General features: G+C 38.5%; 1 protein-coding gene across 2 annotated transcripts; it reads right to left on the reverse strand.

The window, feature by feature from the left end:
* Positions 1 to 50: 50 nt before the first annotated feature.
* On the reverse strand, positions 51 to 14,387 carry KRR1 (KRR1 small subunit processome component homolog). 2 transcript variants are annotated; one of them, XM_008684317.2, is made up of 10 exons: positions 14,029 to 14,382; positions 11,141 to 11,313; positions 9,168 to 9,302; positions 8,865 to 8,990; positions 8,691 to 8,774; positions 7,547 to 7,603; positions 5,808 to 5,978; positions 3,122 to 3,199; positions 2,924 to 3,017; positions 51 to 370 (listed from the first exon to the last, which is right to left on the reverse strand). In XM_008684317.2, exons 1-10 carry the CDS (start codon positions 14,111 to 14,113, stop codon positions 231 to 233), a joined length of 1,143 nt encoding a protein of 380 aa, XP_008682539.1. In that variant the 5' UTR covers positions 14,114 to 14,382; the 3' UTR covers positions 51 to 230. The 2 variants fall into 2 exon arrangements, with proteins under 2 accessions (XP_008682539.1, XP_040493207.1); XM_040637273.1 differs by lacking the exon at positions 7,547 to 7,603 and having other exon boundaries at positions 14,029 to 14,387.
* Positions 14,388 to 22,504: the final 8,117 nt, after the last annotated feature.

Raw genomic sequence — 22,504 nt, forward strand, 5'->3', positions numbered from 1 at the left:
CTACCACTTTCTAGCATGACGTTTTTCAAAAAACACAGAGAATACAATAATTTACATTTATAAAGAACAACTGTTTATATAAACACTGTTTTGAAGAATGACACAAACTCAGAAAAATGTGATCAGAGTATTCCTTCTCACACATAGGCTACTAAAAAGCCCTAGTATCTCAAAATCCTTTACAAAAGGAGATAGCTTAAACAGTTCTCATCCAGGGTTTTTTTTTAATGTTATTTTTTCTTCTTTTTTTTTTCATCTGCTTCCATTTTAAGCTTAACTTCTTCAGCTGAAAGAGCTCCCAGTTTCTTATTCTTTGCTTTTTTAACCTTCTCCTTGATGGCGGCCACATCAATTTTATTTTCAGTAGAAGCTAGACAAATTAAAAATGATGTATGTAATTTTTCACATTTTCCCATATAAAACATAAAGAATATGTATTTGGTATAATAATTTCAGAGTACTGTGAAAGGTCATGCTGTAAAATATAAAATACCTGCTAAAATATAAAAAAAGTGCCTAAAGGAAGTTAGACATTTAAGAGAAAACAAATCATAAAGTACTTTAAAAATACATTAGTGAAAATACACATGAAAATGGCTTTATAGTTTATTAGTTTTTTAAACTACTGAATTTTTTTTTTAAGGATTTTATTTATTTACTTGACAGAGATGGAGACAGCCAGCGAGAGAGGGAACACAAGCAGGGGAAGTGGGAGAGGAAGAAGCAGGCTCCCAGCAGAGGTGCATCATGATGCAGGGATCGATCCCAGAACCCTGGGATCACGCCCTGGGCCAAAGGCAGACGCTTAACGACTGAGCTACCCAGGCTAAATTACTGAATTTAACAATATTAAAACTTCATTTTTCCCCTTAAATTGTACTTGAGATTAGTTTTACTTATATACTTTCCCATATTTTAGAACTGCAGAGTACTCATTAATATGTCAATTTTCCATTCTGCACATTAAAATAACTTAAAATTACATTTCATGAAGAATATTAACAAGTAGCCCTTCTAGCTTCCATAATTTTAATTAAGTAATCATTAAGCTTTAGATCAAAATCTACTTCATCTAATACCACACATGAAAATTTAAAAACAGGGACACATGGGTAGCTCAGTTGATTAGATGTCTGCCTTCAGCTTGGGTCATGATCCCAGGGTCCTGGTACTGAGACCCGCATCAGGCTCTCCGCTCAGTAGGGAGTCTGCCTCTCCCTCTGCCCCTCCCCTGTTCATGCTCTCTCTCTCAAATGAATAAAATCTTTAAAAAAAAAAAAAAAAAAAAAGAAAATTTAAAAATAAAGTTTTCCAAATATTAGTTGAATGAATGACTAGTAGTACTTTATTTAGCAAGGTTTTGGTAATAAAGATAATGCTCTGAGTATATGGACATCTCCTAACAGAACCCAACCATGGAATCAATGCCAAAAGCTTGAACAACAAAGAGAAAGAAGGAGAAAAAAATGTAGGTTTTTCTCACCATTTAAAGAGCAGTATTCAGAGCATAGGAGAATCACAAGATAAAACATCATCAGACAAACTTCCCAGCAACTTGAATAGAAATGTAAAGCCTTCACTATCATGAAATAGCTACATTTTTAATCATTATAAACGGAGATTAAAGTGGCTACTAAGGGGCGCCTGGGTGGCACAGCGGTTAAGCGTCTGCCTTCGGCTCAGGGCGTGATCCCGGCGTTCTGGGATCGAGCCCCACATCAGGCTCCTCCGCTGGGAGCCTGCTTCTTCCTCTCCCACTCCCCCTGCTTGTGTTCCCTCTCTCACTGGCTGTCTCTATCTCTGTTGAATAAATAAATAAAATCTTTAAAAAAAAATAAAAAAATAAAAAATAAAATGGCTACTAAATGGCCTTGAAAGTAAAACTCACAGGCTGAGCAAACTGGAAATTATACTGCTTATGACATTTTTAATTTTTACATAACCAATGATCTACATAGAAAAATACAGTATTTTTAGAGCTGTTAACACTGAGTAATTAATATAGGATATTAAAATAGTAATGTTATGTCTGGTTTTGACCAACAAGTCAGGTACAATGATGCCAGTGATGACTTCCCTCCCTCACTGTGTCACTGGCTACTCTGGAAAATTACTTCGGGAAGAGTTCTGTTACTGGTGGGAAAGAAAATGCAGAAAAGGAAAGGGTGGATCAAATGAGGCTAGGAATAGGAAAGACAAGACACAAAACTTTTCTCTGTCTTTTTTTCATCTTAGAGCACGCAAGGAGGGAGGGGCAGAAGGAGAGAGAAAATACTCTAGTGGACTCCCCGCTGAGCACAAAGCCTGACGTGGGGGTTGTTCCCAGAACCCTGAGATCATGGCCTGAGCCAAAACTAAGAGCCGGCCGCTTAACCAGCTGAGCCAACTAGGTGCCCCACGTAGACTGTCTTTTTAATAGCTCCTAAGATCTTCTTGTTATTTTGATGGTGTCCTTTAGCCCAAGGTGATCAGAAATCCATCATAACAATATAGGAATTAAACTTTAAGCCACAGATCACATAAGTGAAGAGAAGAAAAGCATAACCTCTGATAAGCTCTGAGAGGCATGATAACACAACTCGGGGATCTCACCGCTTTAGTTACTTTTAAATCTACAGAAGATTCACTGCTCTAGTTTATAGCTTTCACAACAAAGAGTTCTTCTCCAGCACAATCAGAGGTCAGGAGAAGGCTGTCAATCTAGGACACTCTTAAATAGGCATTAGCTGCTAATAAATTACATAACACCTCCCGGGGTCTCATCCCTAGGATTAGTGAGTAATGAAATGTCAACAGAATTGATGAAAGATATAGTTATGTCTTTAGTTAACACTCAAAGAGATTCAGACAAATTCCCTTATGGGTTTACCTCTCAGCAAACAGACTTTAACATCAAACCAATAATTGGAAAACAAGCATTTACCTTCCTTTGGTTTCACAACTGGTTTTTCTTTAGGTGGAATAAAAGCTTTGTTTCTTTCCTCTTGTCTCTTACTAAGAGCTTCTGCTTGTTTAGCCTGCATTATTAATAAGAAATACGTTAATAATACAATTTATTGTTAGGTAGGAATTCAAGTTTCTATGAACTGTGCTATCGATGTTGTGAGCTAGGCAGTCTTACCTTTATGGCTTCCATTTTCTGTTGCTTCTTTTGACTTGCTTTCAGAAAATATTCACCACTAGCCAATTCTTTATCAATCTGTTGAAATCAGTATTTACAATTACATCAGAAATAAGGTAAATGAGAAGTCATTCCCTAAGAAAGGCACAATGTCCTTGAGGTAAAGACACTGAGGTCAAAACTCTATGATCGATTCATAAAGGCACTGACATTAAAAGGAGATGGGCTCTAAGCTGAAGGGAATACAAGCAAAAAGCACGGAGGTAGGAAAGAAGGTGATACGTTCATGAAATGCATAGCAGGCAGTTTTAGATGGGACAGGAGATCAATGATGCAGGAAGGTGTGAGGAAACTGGAAAGAGAATCTGGGGTAAGCCTGAAGAAACCTGAATGCCAGGTGAAGAGTGTGGGCTATGATTTAGAAATGACTGCAGGTTTCTGAGAGAAATAAAGAGACCAAAGCAGCATTTAAAAGGTACAGAAGAGGGGTGCCTGGGTGGCTCAATTAAGTGACTGCCTTCGGCTCGGGTCATGATCCCAGGGTCCTGGGATGGAGTCACACATCGGGCTCCCTGCTCCGCTGGGAGCCTGCTTCTCCCTCCCCCTTGCCCCTCCCCCTGCTCATGCTCTATCTCTGTCTGTCTCTCTCTCTCTCTTTCAAATAATAAATCTTTAAAGAAAATAAGATAAAAGGTACAGAAGAAAGAAGAGATAAACGCTTGCAATAAAGTAGTGGCATGCAAAATGAAAAGCAAGAATTGTTAGGATTTGGTGACTAATTCAATACTAATTAGAGAAAGCACTAGCTTATTCATTCAATATATAATTGACTTATCTCACACACAGCATTATTATATCTAAGGTAATGTTTTAAACTCTTAATATTAAGTTACTAAGCTCTCTACAATTACTGATCATTTAATCCTCATTAATAATCCTTTGAAAAAGATGTTTTATTATCTCCATTTTATGTACAGGGAAACTGAGGCATGGATGGGTTAAATAAATTGCCAGTCATGAAGCAAGTAAGTGGCCGAATAAGTCAACTGACACATCACTGTTTTAAGAAGCTTAATCATAGGGAAGAAAGATAAGACAATTACTAACTACAGGACAGGGCCAGAAGTATAGCAGGTGTTACGGAATGACGGTTGCGTAAATAAGATCACTCTACTTTCCCCCAACAAACAGTCCCTTTGTTTGCTTCCTTTTACAGAAGAGACCTCATTAACCAACACTTCCGTTGTTTTATCACCATGATCATTATTTCTTTTTCCTCTCTGACCTTTCGTCAAACCCCTGAAATTCAAACTCCAAAAAAGGGCTGTGGAGAAGACAAGACAGTGCATCTGTTTACATGCTTAGAACAAAGCACTATTAGAAAGGAAAGACTTTCAGACACAACCAAGGGAGGGAATCATGAAGTAAGATCCCTCAGGAGAAAGGCAAAGATAGAACTCAAAGAACAGGTTAAAGAAAGGACTGGTTCAGATGGAAAAAGAAAAAATTATAGGTGAGAGAAAAGGAAGTTGAAGGAATTCTCACTTTATGGTCTTAAATATTTCCGTAAAATAAAATGCAATGTCATCTGCCAGGAGTGAGAGGGTGCTTCAAGAATTAAGAGGACAGGGTGCCTGAGTGGCTGAGTGGGTTAAGCATCTGCCTTCCACTCAGGTCATGATCCCAGGACCCTAGGATCGAGCCCCACATTGGGATCCCGGCTGAGCAGGGAGTTTCTCCCTCTCCCTGCAGCTCCCCCTGCTTTTGTGCTCTCCGTCAAATAAATACAATCTTAAAAAAAAGAGAGAGAGAGGGGCGCCTGGGTGGCATAGCGGTTAAGCGTCTGCCTTCGGCTCAGGGCGTGATCCTGGCATTATGGGATCGAGCCCCACGTCAGGCTCCTCCGCTGGGAGCCTGCTTCTTCCTCTCCCACTCCCCCTGCTTCTGTTCCCTCTCTCGCTGGCTGTCTCTATCTCTGTCAAATAAATAAATAAAATCTTTAAAAAAAAAAAAAAAAAGAGAGAGAGAGAGAATTTAGAGGACACACAGAATTACCAAACAATAGTAGGAAACGTGAAATTATAGTGGATTTAGTCCAAAGATAAGACTTTCTCCAGCTATGCTGAGAAGCCACATTATGGGAAAGAAGTCAAATTTTAGGACTGATCAAGTTTTAGAGTTTTGCTGACAGGTATGAAAACAAGGAAAAGGCAGCATACAAGAAACAGAGATGGACAAGAGAGAAAAGGAAATTCGGGGGGAAAAAACGAAGCCAGAAAACAGGTAATAAAATGAGAAGCATTCATAACTTAGAAGAAGAATGGATGTGAGAATTTACGATTTCAAAACTGGAGCGGTCATATAGCACATGGTTACAGGAAAGATGCTAAAGCAGAGTGAGAGCATGAAGGGTTAAACTGTTATTATTATTTGTAATCCGTGGAACAGGTATTGTGGCTACAGGGGCACAAGTGACAGCAACCACCTAGACAGTTTACACTCCTACTGTGAAGCCCCCACTCTCCACGGGCAGGCACTTAGCTCAAAATAAGCCTATTTACATTTAACTTTAGTTTCTCATACCTGTACACACACACAGTCTACCTAAATTACTCTCCACACTTCTGATGAAATAGATTAAAATGGTTTCCCCCTCCAGTAAAGAAATTCAGCATTTAATACTGACCTGACTTTCTGGCTGTGGTGGTGGGAAAGGTGTATACTCTTTCTTGACAGTTTTTTTCTTTGGTTCCTTACGTTTATTCACATTCTTGTGCTTGAATTGCGGCAAAAATCTTTCCCAACTTTGTGATCTTAACTCAGAATCTTTTGCCAACTCTCGTTTAATCATTAAGGTCTTTAGTCATGGAGATACATGAACAAAGTAAGAATTTTTAATTTTATAATTCATACATTTGTCAAACTAAGATATTATAAATATTGTTCCTATAAATAATGCAATTAAAAAGAGTAGTTCCTGGGGCGCCTGGCTCAGTCAGTCAGTTAAGTGCCTGCCTTCAGTTCAGGTCATGATCCCAGGGTTCTGAGATCGAGCCCTGCATTGGGCTCCCTGCTCAGCGGGAAGCCTGCTTCTCCCTCTGCCTGAAGCTCCCCCTGCTTGTTCTCCCTCTCTGTCAAATAAATAAATAAAATCTTTAAAACAAAAACAAAAGCAAAAAAAAAACAAAAAAAAAACCAAGTAGTTCTTAATCTCCTCAGTAGGAGCAAAACAATTCCATAAAAAAAAGTAATCTCAAACCAAGCATCGGAAAACCATTAGAAATTTAGATTAAATGCAGAACTGTTAGGTGCCTGGGTGGCTCAGTCAGTTAAGTGTCTGCCTTCGGCTCAGATCATGATCCGAGGACCCTGGGATCGAGCCCCCAGTTGGGCTCCCTACTCAGCAGGGAGCCTGCTTCTCCCCCTGCTCACCCATGCGTGTGCGTGTGCAATATCTCTCTCTCAAAAAAAAAATTAAAAAAAAAAAGAAATGCAGAAATGTTCAAATAAATTGAGATGAGAACTGAGATGAGACATTCAGCTTTTCAACCATTAGTTCATTAAAACCTTTAAAATTCAATGTCATAGGAACAGGAGAGTTCTTAATTAGCAATGTTCCCTGAAAGCAGGAAGTTTTTGGCAGTACTTTAATTATCACAGGGAAAGAAAACAGTAAACTTTCTCTTGATCAGATAAACACACACTTCCCCCGCTCCATCTGAGGTCTGCACACATTGGAGCATCAAAGGACGCAGAGCAGCCATCAGATACAAGACGAGCTCTATCTTTAATGTCCCACGGCAAGTCAAAGTCATTCTTCTACCCCAGTCTAAGAGTGACTCCATAACTTCATCAAATTTAAGGGCACTGCTTAACAAATACCCCTCACAAAATAGCTCATTACAGCATGGTTACATTTCAAAGTGTAATCATGCATGCTGTGCACAAAGGGATGTAACAGATCTCTCTCAAAGAGTTTATAATTTGAGCATTAAATTAAAAAAAAAAAGTTTCAATACAATCTGAAATAGTCCAGACTCTGTTTAATAGAAAAAGGCAGAATTTTGAAAGATCACATCTTTAAATATAAGTAATAGGCCCATCATCCAAGAAAACTCAATTGTTATCATCTATGACCAACTCTATGAAGCTTATTTCCTTTGTATTAGAACTATGTCATACATTACAGGATCCCGCTTCAACAGTTATCAGACTGCACACCACAGAGACCTAAGTCTTCACGGATGTAACTACAGGACTCAGGCGGAGTTGAGTGGGCTGAATGCTACTTCTAATTGACCCTAAATACTTCTGCTTTATCTGTTTTGTGCATTAGGCTTCCGTAAAAGATTTAATTTCAAGAAAGGTTTCTGTAGCTAAAAGAAGTCTGACAACCACTGTTATAGTAATATATAATTAACTCACTTTAATGTTATAAATTGGATGAATATTCTTCATAGTATCTAGAACTACTTTTCGAACCTGAAATTTGCAAAGAAAAATGAATTAGTCACTTACAAAGACTTTAATGAACTAAGTGGAAGGGGATTAATATATGAACCAGGCAATGACTACCAAATTGACCTTCAACTGCTGAGCGACTTTTAGATCTTTCCTAATAGTCAACCTCTCTTGGGCACAATGAAGTTTCTCAACTTTACTGCTAAAACATAACATACAGAACCAATACAAAATTTTGGAACTGTGGAAATTAGAGAGAAGGCAGCTACATTTAGAGTGAGAAAATACGTGTTCAATAATGGGAATGCCACATCATAAGGGAAAGTCACTTAATTGTTCTGTTCTAGCTTTCTCATTTGTAGTATGGAAATAAAGCTACCTTAAGGCTCTGCTGTGAAAATTAAGTAAGATAATATATTTAGACTCTACAAAACTTTAGGGTATTCGATATATTTAAGTTATTATTGCCACATGAGAAAAGGGCACATAACTTACGAGAAAGCAGTCCAACAAAACTGCTATTATAGGTCCCGGAAAGGGAACAAGACCTCACAGCCAGATGCAGACAACCAAAGCAATTAACAGAAACTGTAACTGCTCCACAGATTTTCTCACAACATTAAATTTGACAGTTAAAAAAGTTCATCAGTACATTAAATAAACATTCCACTAAAATTCAGACCAAAAAAATATATTTTAAAGGAAAGAAGTTTTCAGAATCTGACCTCTACTGGTTTATATAGGTTACTGCAAACAATAATAATCACCATTTAATTCTCTAATCACTTGAGCATATGTAATCACACATTTTCCACATGTGTTACAGACTAAAATCTTTAACAGCCGTTTAAAATTTGTAGGGGAAACAAGGATGATGTGCAGACCTTCTAATTTGGAAATGGATACCTCTTTAGTTGCCAAAGGTTGGCCATAATATGTTAGGCCCTCAAATAACATGAAGCACAAAGTATTTACCAAGGAGAAATCAAACAAAGCACATTCTAAAAAAAATAGCAATTGTAAAACAGTATATTATTCAATGAACTATTATAACCAAATTACTTTGTTCTCTGCTGAAAATTAACGGAAGATAGTAAAGAGTTCTCACCTCTTTTAAGCCACTAAAAGGTCCAATGACTGAAACTGTGTTTCCCTGAACCATAATGTAACAGTTTGTTAAGAGTTCCAAAGCCTACATCAAAAGAACAATAAGTTGAAATTCAGTACACTGAAAAACTAATGACAGAAGAAGACACTTAAGTTTTCCGCTAATAAAAAGTACCTTCAATGTAGATCCTTTGGGACCAATGAGACGTTGTCTTCTTTTTACAAATCTTTCTTTATTTCTTACTAACGACCCTATTTTAATGATGTCACATGCAACATCATCCTGAAGAATTCGTACTGCCTTTTGGAAAAATGAAGAAAATATTCCATCAATATTCTTTACAAATTCATTTATTTTCAAGGCCCAGGCTAGTGAAATCGAAGCAGAAAAATGAAAACGGTAAGAGGGAGGGATGCAGTGTTATGTTATCTCTAACGTTGATGCAAATAAAGCAAGTTTTTGTAATTCTGAATTTACCTGCTCAAATGAAACACTCCTTGCTAAAAGTTTTATCAGGTCTCTGGCCCTAATGATGACATATGGATCAAAAGTCTTCTTTGTCGTACACACAGTCATACTGCCCTCGATCAGGTCCAGGGTTGCATTGATGTGCTGCAAAAAGGAAAGAGCAAATACACAACTGTCTAAAAATCAATGCAATTTTAGGTAATTGTAGAGCCTATCCTAATCAGACTACTAATTACTGTAAATTAAGCTCTAATTCTATCAACTCCCTCCCTGAAGAAGCTAAGTAGTTCATATAAATAATGAACACCTGATTACTTTCATATTTCAAAGACTGTAAGAAACACAGGCAACTGAAACCATTTATACTTACTTTAGAATACTTTGTTATTTATTGGAATAAAGATTACTTTTAGTGTAAAAAATATATATCAATGCAAATGAGGCCATACTTAAGACCTAGGGTAAAAATATAAAGCTACGTATAGCTCCCCTATCCTGGACCCAGCTCTGATTTGCCATGTGCTCCTTAGGGTGAGAATGGACTTAACCTTTCAAACTTTTTCTAATTGGTTTGTATTAGCTAAATACAAAATAAAAACAAATTCTCACAGGTTCAAAAAGAAGCAATAACTGAAAAATTATGCGTTAACTCTTAATAGGAAGAACCAGATTTCAACAAAGCAAAATGTCATTTTGACTGAGAGCATACTCTGAGAAATATTTCAATGTAATGAGTGATGAACAATTCAACATAAGGTTGGGTCTCTATGAGTTTATAAGAGTCCAATCTCAGATACAGACAGGTAAAACAGCTTGCAGTTTGCTGAACCACCCTAATACCTAGCGGGCACAAACAACTCCGGAGCAGTCACACAGCTGAGAAATACATTTTATATCACTACCTAGTGTGTGCACATGTGCCCACACACACACACACACACACACACACACACATAAATGAACCAGAAGTTTCATAAGATGAAACTTATCCTTACCATATGCGATACATTATTTTTTCTTTTTACTTATTACTTTTTGGGTACATTCTTTTTTTTAAAGGCTCATTATATTCACTAAATGGACTTCTTGCTCCACTAACAAGTTTCAATCCACAGTTTGAAAAACAAAAACAAATATACTGCTCTAGGGAAACAGCAGCAGCAACATATACAGGGGAAAGTTGGCCACATCCCAATCTTCCACTTAAAATGAAAATTAAGAAATCACCCAGGAACATGCCTCAACTCAAACTATACAGAAACATGGCAATATCACAGTATAGAATAGGCATCCTGAAACCCTGAGTTCACAGGTGAGTTTCAGAAGTCCATGAGATCCCTAAAATTTTAAAGGCATGTGAATTTTTCAAAGTAATCTATTACTCACAAAATTAAAAACAAGTGGAATATAAGAATAAAGCTTCAGGCGCCTGTGTGGCTCAGTGGGTTAAGTGTCTGCCTTTGGCTCAGGTCATGATCCCAGGGTCCTGTATCAAGCCCCATATCTGGCTGCCTGCTCAGTGGGGAGCCAGCTTCTCCCTCTCCCTCTTGCAGCTCCCCCTGCCTGTGCTCTCTTGATCTGTCAAATAAATAAACAAAATCTTTAAAAAAAGAACAAAGCTTATATCTAGGCTGTTTAAAATACCAAGGGAACCAGGGGCGTCTGACTCTTGATTTCAGCTCAGGTCATGACCTCAGGGTTGTGAGATCAAGTGCCATGTAGGGCTCCAAGTTCAGCACAGAGTCGGCTTGGGATTAACTCCCTCCCTCTTCCTCTGCACCTCCCCCCAATCACACATGTGCACAGGCACTCTCTCTAAAGATTTTTCTTTAAAAAGAAAAGGAAACAAACATAAAACAAAGGAACCAAATTAACCAGTTATGCTAGCACCTTTAAAAAAAAAAAATCCATCAGTGTACATACTTATTTAAAAGTAAAAGCGTAAGAGCAAAATCTCAAAGAAATATTTAAAATGTGCATACATGTTCATTCAAGGCTTTCTGTACCAATGGCCAGCACTCTTTCAAGTAAGCCTCCCTGTATTTTGGGAACAAAGTTGCAAAACTGCTCTCTTCCAAGAGTCCTCTGGGATTGTCCTCTTTGGAAAAAGCCGGTTCCTTCCAACCATCAGGAACAGTGAGGAGTTCTGATTCATCTAAAGAGGGGAAGAAACTTATACATAAGATTTTACCCTTCTTCTGGACACTTTTTTGAACACTTATATGCATACATTTACATGCTTCCCAATACTCTCTCCTTGTAGTTCCTGCTCCCATGCGCTTTAGATTACTGAACAAAGAACATGCCCCTGTCATTATTATCAACACACTAGTAAAATTGACTGTATATACTTCAGCCTCCTAAGACGAAGTTCCTTAAGGGCAGGGATCCTCCTTGGATCCATAGTAATTAGCATATGCCTGACAGACAGTGGGGTACTCCAGAAACTTCTACTGCACTACATTATTAGAGTTAAAGATCCAAATACCACTTTGTTTACATGACTATTTTCAATATAACCTTTTAGACTTTCCTGAATTGCAGCCTGTGTGTGTATATATATGCATATAGATATTTGTGTTTTTGAGTGTGCACACACACACAAAGCTTAAAAACTGATAATCTGGTGTATACTTTCAGTTACTAATCACTGGTATAGGGTTTTAGACTTTCCAAAGAGTTTTCATATGCCTTATTTCTGTATACACTTTCATGACAGCTGTGAAAGGTAGTAGGAAGAACCAGCATTATTTTCCCCATTTTATAAAAGACGTTCAGTCCAAAAAGATTAGTGACTTGTTGAAGGGGACACAAAGGTGATTCAGTCTAGGTCTCCCTTCAATAAAACGAAATGTCTCCTAAGGCCATAAATGATCTCCCACATCATTTATTAAAACTCCTGGTCCTGGATTTTAGGATTCTCTTAAATCTAACAGCTATGCTTTAATTCAGTACTCCTCAAAGGTATGACCCACAGGCCTGCAGGAGTTAGTCAGAAATGCAATTCTTGGGCTCCAACTCAGACCTACCAAATCTGAATCTTCGGGATGAGCCCCGAGAATCTGTGTTTTTATAATCTCATCAGGAGATCTTATGTACACTAAGTCTGAGAAAAAGGCCTTTGTAGTTCATGTTATCCACCACAGGTAAACTTGCTTATCTTTCTTAGACTCACGTCTACTCTGTTATTTCTGGTTCAAATCACAGAGAATTAGCTAGTCTTCATACATCACTTACTTCCCAATATTCTTTAAAAAAAACAAACCAAAAATCTCCAATTGTACAACTGTGATTACTTAAAATGTATATTTTACCAAGTCTATATCCAATTTAAACATTTCAATAGCTACAAAAATAAATAAATAAAAAGTAAAAACCTAGCAAAAGAAATACAGGAGTTTCACAATAGAGGAAGTCCAAATAGCCCCCAAAACATGTGAAAAGATGTGCAACCCCATTAGTAATAAGGAGTACAAATTAAAACCCCAACAAGACACCATTTCATACTTATAAAATGACAGAAATTCAAAATGCAGATAATATCACGTACTAGTGTGGATGCAGAGCAATGAGAATTCTCATCCACTGCTAGTGGGAGTGTTAACTGACACAACCCTTGTGGTAGAGATTTAGCATTACCTGCACATACCCCAACTTTCATGGATTCCAATTCCATGGACATAATCTGGAGAAAACTCTTGAACATGCAAGCCAGGAGATACACAAAGATGTTTATAGGAGCACTGCTTATAACAGCAAACAACAGGAACAATCCAAATGTCCACCAACAGTAGAATGAAAATATAAATGGATATTCATAGAAGGAAGTCTCATCAATATCAAATTAAAAGAATAAACTACAGCTACATGTATCTCCTTGGCTCAATAAGAAAAAGTTTAGCCTAAGAAGCCAGAAGAATGTCTACAGCCTTCTTGCATTCATATAAAAGTAAAAAACTGACAAAATCAAACCACTTTGTGCATAGGTGGTAAAATTATGCAGAGAACAGAAGATCAAAACGATTCAGGGTGGTTACCTCATGTCCTGTAAAGGAAAAGAATACGATCTGATGTACTCCGAGGGTGGTAATGCTTTTTCTGCCTACTGGTATTGAGTGCTTCCTTCTCACGTGTTGGGTTTATTCTTCAAGCTGTACATAGACTCTACTCTGCTAAGTTACATAATTAAAAATAACAGAACTCCTTTAATACCACCCTAATGCCTATAGAATGAGAGTTCAAGGTTTTTAACACTTCCAGTAAGACTGGTTGCTCGGGTCTTGGGCTACTTCTCTAGCCTCTCTTCCTGTCATTCATTCTGAAGAAAATGTATAAAACCAGACTACAAAGGAAGACAGCAATTTAAAAGTAGGGCAGTCTAAAATTAGAATATGAGTCGTGTCGTTCGTTTGACGAACAGGAATAATGATAAAATGCCCCAAAATTCACTAACGGACAAAGTAGCGTTAAGAACACGCCGGATACCTCCTTCTCCGTATCTATCTCACTCCTTTATTATAAGCGTTCACTCAATATACATAACGACCTCCTATTCCTACCCCATTCCATCCTTCATTTTGTCAACGACTTCCAGCCACCGCCCCAAGTGTAAAGTCCAGCGACGCCCTCTACAATCAAACTCTGCAACATCTTTACTTTGAAAGGCCTCTAGCAAAAGCAGGAACACGTGGCTGGCACCACACCTGCCAGTCGGTCCCGCAGGCCTGGCCATCATCCCCAATCCTCAACACTGATAGGTACTCAACTTCACACAACAGACTAAGGCAACGCTATACGCCCCCAGCCAGCGAAAGAAAACAATCGTAACTCAGTATCGAAATATCAGGTTTCAGTTCTTGCTCAACCTTACCTCGGTTCTCGGGCTTCGGCTTCTTGCTACGAAATTCACTTTTCCCGTCGGCAGTGCCGGGCCCGTTTGAGGAGGACGACGCCATCTTCAAATTGCTTCCGGTGTTACCGGAAGTGGAACTGTTCTTAAATCCTACCGGATTTTAGTCCTGAAAATGCCTACTTAAAATGAGTTCCGTAGAACTTAGACGCGATCTGCGCAATCTCCGTGCGTGCGTACGCTAAAGCCCGCGTTATTTGCACAAACTACAAGCGCTTCTCCTGCGTAGCCAATGGAGAGTCGGAGATTTCTTTCCCAGGATGCATGGCAACAACAGGGTTTAGCTGCATGCTGGGAATTGTAGTTCACGACTATGGGCAACGGCGGGCCTGTCTTACCCGTAGTTTTCTCTCGGTTCCCGTATCTAACTTACGACCCCGAACTCCTGGGTTTGGCCACAGAGTGCAATCGGTCTATCCTTGATGTCATTCACTCATTCTTTTGATAATATTTATATGGCTGTCAAATAAGTGCTAGGTCTAAATACAAGGTCTGAATACGAAAATACATGATCTTTGACGGCAGGGAGTGACAGTAATAGCTATCATTTTTTGTGAGACTACTTTGTGCTGGCCCTTTATTTGCATTTCTAACTCTTAAAACATTAAAACAAACAAAACTCTCTAAGATTGATAATTTTTTGTAAGGTAAGTTTTAAAAGTCTGTTTCTGATGGTAATTTCCTAGAGTCTTGCCATTCCTCTTTCTAAGCCAAAAGGATAGTAATTAAGTGACACTTCTGAAGTGTTTCCCCTAGCCTAAGATTTCCCAAATACCTCAAGATGTGAAGTTCATCTCTACTATAAATTTTTACACTTTTAAAAATCTAAAATTTTGTAGACACACTAAAGATGAGAATTCTTTTGATGACTCATCTTACTACTTAACAATTTCTAAAATTTTCTGCAGCACAATTAGGGAAAGTCTTTGATAGGTTCAATTTCTTGCATTAGTGAAACAAGGAATGTTTATTTGAAATCCACCCTTGTGTGTCTTCTATATAAACCTAGATTGTTGTACATAAGGCACATATATAAAACAGACTGTTAATTAGGGACAGAAGGTTCCAAGACACATGATTATGTTAAGATTTTTCTTCCCCCTGGGGTGCCTGCGTGGCTCAGCAGGTTAACTGTCTGACTCTTGGTTTCAGCTCAGGTTATGATCTCAGGGTCCTGAGATGCAGCGTCACGCCAGGCACTGCACTCAGCGCTGAGTCTGCTTGCCACTCTGCTCCTTCCCTGCTTGTACTTACCCACTCTCTCTTTAAAATAAATAAATAAAATCTTAAAAAAAAAAAAAAAAGAGGTATGTCTTGTAAGTGGAAGGCCATGATTGCATCCCTATATTCTTGCAATTTACTCAAAAAGCTATGACAAATCCTGGGGCACCTGGCTGGCTCTGTCAGTAGAGTGTGTACTCTTGATCTTGGCATGTACTCTTGGTCTTGGTGTTGTGAGTTCAAGCCCCAGGTTGAGTGTAGAGATTACTTTAAAATAAAATCTCAGAAAAAAAAAGCAATGGCAAATCCCTATAATAGAACCAATAACAACAGGGGAAAGTTATAAAGTAAGAAGCCATTCCTTCTGTGTTCCCAGGAATCCTATGAAACAGATTTTTATTACTGTTATTTTAAAGAACTCAGTCCCTAGTAAATGGTGAGTTAGACATCAAGCCCAGGCAGTCTGACCATAAGCAGCTGCAGAAAGGCTACTAAAAGGATTAGTTGTTACAAATGTGTTGAACAGAGGACCGGGTTTTCAGCCTCATAGCTTTTGAATTTGAGGGCATTAGCACTTCTGTGGTCTCCAGCCTGCCCGCGCGTCCTGCAGACTTTGGACTTGTAGTAGAGTTAATCCAAATAGCTGATAAGCATATGATGCTTAACCTCATTACTGTCCGAAAGCATGTAAACATAACAGTGAAATACCACTTCTCACCCACTAGACTGGCAAAAAAGAAATAATAAATACACATATTTTTAAATGATAATCTGATGGAAGAAACTGCACTCGCATACACTGCTGGTGAAAATGCAAACTATCGCAGCCTTTTTGCAAAGCAATTTATCAATATAAAATATTCACATATTCTTCCACAGTAATTCCTAGAAAACTGTCAACTAGAAGTAAAGCACCATTTCATTAGAATGTATGTATACCTGTGTCAATTACTGCCTGTGTAGAAGTAGTTCAGTGAAAGGGACTATGGGCCACACCCACCAGGCTGTTGCCTATCAGCTGTACAGCCTTGGTCAAGTTTCTTACCCATCCCTGTTCAGTTTCCTGTAACAGGAAAAAATAACCTTAACTCTGACTTTATACATGGAAAATGCTAAAAAAAAAAAAAAATGTTTCACATGTGGTACATATTAAGTGTTAGAGCTATTACTTATTTATGGTGGCAAAAAAGTAAAAGCATCTTGACTATTAATTAGAGATATAGTTAAATAAATTGATATTACTTTCATAGTGGTGAGATATTATGCAACCATTCATAAGAATTAATTAAATCTGATGAAGAGTTTACCTTCACTGAGTGATAAAAGCCAGATACAGCACATATATAAATTGTTACATGTTATTATTTATATAATTATCCCATTTAAAAAATTATCATCCCATTTTTAGGGCACCTGGGTGGCACAGCTGATTAGGCATCTGACTCTTAAGTTTTGGCTCAGGTCAGGAGATTTTTGCTTTCCAAGGGATGCCTGGGTGGCTTAGTCGGTTAACCCCCCGGCTCAGGTCATGATCCCAGTGTCTTGGGATCAAGTTCCCCATTGGGCTTCTTGCTCAGTGGACAGCCTGCTTTTCTCTGCCTGCCACTCCCCCTGCTTGTGCTCTCTAGCTCTCTGACAAATAAGTAAATAAAATCTTTAAAAAGAAAAAAGATTTTTGCTCTACCTCGCCTTCTGCCCCTCTCCCATCCAACTTTTGTGCTCTCTCTCAAAAAAAAAATTATCCCATTTTTATAAAGCAAACCATTCAATAAATATTTATTGAGCATCTACAATGTTTCAGGTTCTGTTCTAAATACTTGGTTCTCTGTGCTAGATGTAATAAGTATATGTTATGTGTGTGTATATATGTGAATATATGTTTGTATGGGATTATACAACAAAAAAAGATTTGGAAGGCTACACATCAAGGTTATAGCCTGGTTACCTTAGGAATGAAGGCAGAAAAGAAAAAGGAAGTAGACAAAAAGACTAAAAAATAGGTAAGAAAAAATAATAATCTTTAGAAAAATAATGTCAATAAAAGTAAAGGAGTCTGCACAAAAGCATGAGAGACCAAATTTGAAAAACATATTCAGCCAGTCTTGGAATGTTTGCTGTGCAACAAAATGGTTCACGTGTCATGGTGTTGGGATAAAATATGCTTGCAGAGGGGGCGCCTGGGTGGCTCAGTCATTAAGCGTCTGCCTTCGGCTCAGGGCGTGATCCTGGCATTGTGGGATTGAGCCCCACATCAGGCTCTTCCACTGGGAGCCTGCTTCTTCCTCTTCCACTCCCCCTGCTTGTGTTCACTCTCTCTGGCTGTCTCTATCTCTGTCAAATAAATAAATAAAATCTTTAAAAAAAAATATGCTTGCAGGATATCAACCTCTTCCTGCAAGGCCCCATTTAGCAAACTCTGTAGATACGGACAAATGATGGATGGCTTTGGCTGCTAACGACCTTGAGTAAATACTTAACCAATCTGTTTCTTCAGTTGTAAAATGAGAGAGTTGAGTTAGATTATTGCTTCCTAAACTTTAGCCAACCTCAGACTCACATGGAGGGGTAATCCCATTCCCAGTTTATAGTTCAATAGGTCTGGGGTAGGCCCCAACAATTTGTAGCCTGGAAAACAAGAATTACCCAACCCCAAAATGTCAATAGTGCCAAGGTTGAGAAACCTGGGTCCAAAGATATTCTTAATTTCCGTGATTCTACTTCAAAGGACTAGTAAGGGCTTAACTCCAAACCAGGCATGCAATGAAAGCAAAGTTTTTCCCCACTTTTTACCTACCTACGGCAGAACTTGCCTGGTATCAAAGCCAAAGTTTGCAGATGGCTGTTCATTATCATGCTGGGCTCCTTGGTGGGCACTCCTGCTCCATTTTCTTCAACTGTGCCCATCATGCTGGAATTCCGTTGTCCCATTACCCAAACAAACAATGATACTGGTACATACAGTGGATGCTTGAGGTCTAAAGACACTCATTACTGCTTGAATATTAGTCTCTCTGGGCCCCAGGCCCATAGAACATTAGTATTTCATTGGGCCTTTCCTACCGTTTCCAAGGCAATCTCCCCTCTTTCTCTTCTTGATTGATCTTATTGATAAGCAACAGCTTTGATTTAATTTTCGTTATAATGTTCTTCTCCCCGAAGGAAAGCTGGAACACATTTCATGATATTAGGTTCCACCAAAGCAACAGAAGGCTTTTCAGTGCATGCATGAATATTCAAGATTTAATCAGTGGCATGTGAAATGTATTGATACTGCTGAGAATTATTATTTTATGCAAATGGAACAAGCAAACTACAGTCTTTTATTTGTTTACATGACACCAGGGGAATATCTGAACTTCTCTAAGAAGCAGATTTCTCGTCATTTGTTAAATCTATATGCTTCTCCCATCCTTCAGACGAGGGTAACCACAGATGGCCCTTCATGAAATGAGCTTTTTTTTTTTTTTTATGAAATGAACTTTTTAGATTACGTATTTCAAACATTTAATGGGTTTATATTCAAACGACTCATTTCATAATGTTAATAAGATGGCAACATGGCTTCTCCATTGTTTCAAAATCTCAAAGTAAAAAGTGCAGCTATCTGATACACTTAGAGACTGGAAATTCAGAATTTAACACTACGTTTTTGCTTCTGATCATCTATCAGTGATTTTAATTTCTTTTGGTTTATGAGTCCCTTTACTAACGTGATGAAATCAATGGACTCTTTCCCCAGAAAAGCACATAAATTTGGGTACACATATCATTTTACCCACAATTTGATGAGATGTTCACTTTTCTGTCCCACTCTTTCGTAAAACCCCTAGAGGATGAAGCCATCAGGTTAGGTTAGGGACCCTTGCCTTAAAGCAACATGGGAGGAATGTCTCAGAAGCCTAGATCTGATCTTATGAGCACTCAAGTCTCCTGCTCTTAGAGTTCTCCAGAAGAGGCAGAATTAGAGTTTTAGTATGCTCCAGTACTTGTATATAAGTATACTTCTCAAGATTCCTTTGACTGCAAAACATAAAAATTTAAATTAACAAGTAAAAAAGAGGATTTATTGTCCTACATACCTGGGAATTGGACCTAGGACCTCAACAATGTCATAGACACATTCATGCTCCTTCTCTATCATAATCTCTCTCTCTGTCCCTCCATCTGTTGGCTCTGATTTTTCTGTGCTGTGGCAAAAACACACAATGTGTACTACAGTAAGTCTAGCAAGTTATACAGGAGATTAATAGCTTTTCAGGTTTTACCCAACACCATCTCTCGTTCCCATGCCACCATTTCATGAAAATAAGCCAAATACTTAAAGAATTACTTAGCCCCAGTCACAAGATAGATGGAGGAATTATATACTAAAATTTTATTGGGGGGGGGGGTGAGTGTGTGTAATAACTCTCTGTATTTGCTGTGAGCTTTTTAAAATGTATTGATTGGTCTACTAGGTTGATTTATATTTCTCTAGGCCCATGTGATGATACTGAAAAGGTGATCTGCTGTAATTGTGATGGCTTGGTGTAACCCCTTTTTATAATTATTCTCTCGTGTAACACATTTTCCTACAAGAAATAGCTACATATTTTTTCTTTTAATTTTGAAGGAAGATGCAACCATCATCCAAGAATCCCTCTACCTAAATTTAATAAATGTAAATTACCATTTATCATTTTGGCCCCAGATTTACATTAATATTTGTATCATAAAATCTCACATATATGTAAAATGAAGTCACTCCACAGCCTTGTTTCTCTCTTTTCTAGAAGCAATAACTAGATGTTTTGTTTTTTAAGAACTATTTCCAACTTACCGGAAAGCAGATAGACTAATCTAACAAATGCTTTTGTAGTCATAATTAAATTTAAGGCATAAAATATTTCCAGTTCAAGTTCCCGTCTACACCTCCCTAATCTTATTGCTTCCCCCTTCCACCAGAGGTGATCACCACGCCAAAACAGATGTTTATCATTTCCATGTATATTTTTGTTTATATGGTGACTATACACACACGTAATCTCTAAACAAGATAAACTGAGCTTTAGATATTTTACATATGACATATTTGCACATTACACATTAATAAACTTGTATATAATTATATAAGTATTTTATATCATTTATGTACATACAACTTGCTATTTATTTAATGAGAGAGAATGTGTGTGCAAGCAGAGGCAGAAGGAGAGAGAGACTCTTAAGCAGGCTCCATGCCCAGTGGAGTCTGACCCGGGGCTTCATCTCATGACCCTGAGATCATGACCTGAGGGGAAATCAAGATTCAGATGCTTAACCGACTGAGCCACCCAAGTGCCCCTACAACAACTTGCTTTCTAATGGAATAGTTTGTTTTGAGGTTTCAACTCATGTTGAATCTATGTGATTCTAGTTCATTCATCCATGGTATATAACCTTTGAATTAGTATGTAGAAGACATGGTAGCTTCAGTCTTGGTTTCTTCCTTTCTCACTCACCCCCCACCGCCCACTGTCAGCTCGCTCTGGGAGGACCCAGCTGCCATGTCTTGAGCGGCTCTATGGGGAGATCCAAAAGGCAAGGAACTGAAGCCTGCCACCAGCCTTGTGAGAGAGCTAGGAGGCACGCCCTCCTGCCTGGTCAAGATCTCAGAGCGTGGCTGACTCCTTGACTGCAGCCTCCTAAGACTAAGCTGCTCACAAGTTCCTGACCCTTGGAAACCTCTTAATGTTTGTTGTTGAAAGCTGCTAATTTCGGGGGTGATTTCTACACAGACATAACTGGAACCATATTGAAGCAAGCCTAAGCATTCCTCAAAATATTTATCAGATTCTGATTAGGAATATGGCCTTGCAACTTTCTCAGGAGGAATATTTTTTCTTTGATTCTAGCCACTAGAGGGCAAAATGTTCATAACCGATGGCTTGAATAAAGAATTGAAAGGCTTCTATTTCCATGGAACCGCAGATTTCCGGGTGAAAAAAAAACTTAGAGATTACCTGGTCCAGCTCGGTTAGCTTACAGATGAGGATTCTAACACCCAGAGACTTTAACTAGTGCAATGTCACACTGACTTAGGTCTAAATGTACCAACTCAGCTGCATTTAATAACATGCTGTTGTTTTTCAAAATCACTAGGTGTAGAATAAAGAGAGAAGGCTTTTTAAAAATCTTCTATTTCAACTAACATATTAGTATTCCCAAGATCAAAAAACTTGTGATAATAACCATTTCTATTTATTGGGTGCCTATTATAGGTCACTTATCATACATTCCGCGCTATGTCTTCTCATCTAATCTGTACAAGAAAACTTTGAAACATATACTCATCAATGCAGAGGGGGCCAATATCTTGTCCAAGGACACAGAGCTAAAAAGAAACAAAACAGATTTGTATCTGATACAGGTTAAATCTCATTACAATAATTTTGGGGGGCACAAGTCATAGCGTCTGATTATAACAGAAGTTCATTGTTTCTGGAAATCACTGACTATGTTAAGACACGTGAGTGGCTGCCATATAGCAATGGAAAAGAAAAAATGATTTTGATGACTCACTTCTTTTCTTCCCAGAGAGGGTTTTTTTCTCTCCCTCTCATTCTGTCTGCTTCTGTCTGTGTCCCTGTCTCTGTCTCTGCCTAATACACACACGCTGCCCCGCCCCTTCATTCTAGCCAACCAGCTGTGCGATGTTGGATAACCGTCCTAGACCTTCCCTTTGTTGCACTTTCTTCCTTTCTAAAATGAGAATACACCTACATCCTTCAAGCTCTCAAAGGGATGCTATGATGATTAATGAGGAAGTCTTTATGAATTGCATTTGATTTTGCAGAAGACAGGTGTTTAATAAAGCTGAGGAATCATTATAATGGTAATTAGTCATATTTTAGGACAGATGGGCAGGTGTTTGGCAGTGGTGACTTGGCTGGAGCTGTTGCCACACCAAAGCAGAGACGTAATGTCAACGTGTCTGCAGCATCGCGTTAGGTGCAAGGAGGGCATAGTATCTTCTTACTCCACACACTGCTTTGTTCATCATACCTGCCTGGTGCATACTGGTACGTAGTCACAGCCTTTCCAATGCAGTTAGGCAGGCAACCTTAGGGGAACCAGCTCATTACTGTGATTTATAGTCTCCAAAGAGACCACCCTTGATGCCTTCTGTCTTCATACACGCATGCCACTCACACCGAGAGACTGGGCCTGTAGCTCCTCCCCTTGAATCTGGTCTGGG

The sequence above is a fragment of the Ursus maritimus genome, unplaced genomic scaffold (genome assembly GCF_017311325.1).
Source record: "Ursus maritimus isolate PB19 unplaced genomic scaffold, ASM1731132v1 scaffold_21, whole genome shotgun sequence".
Lineage (NCBI taxonomy): Eukaryota > Metazoa > Chordata > Mammalia > Carnivora > Ursidae > Ursus > Ursus maritimus.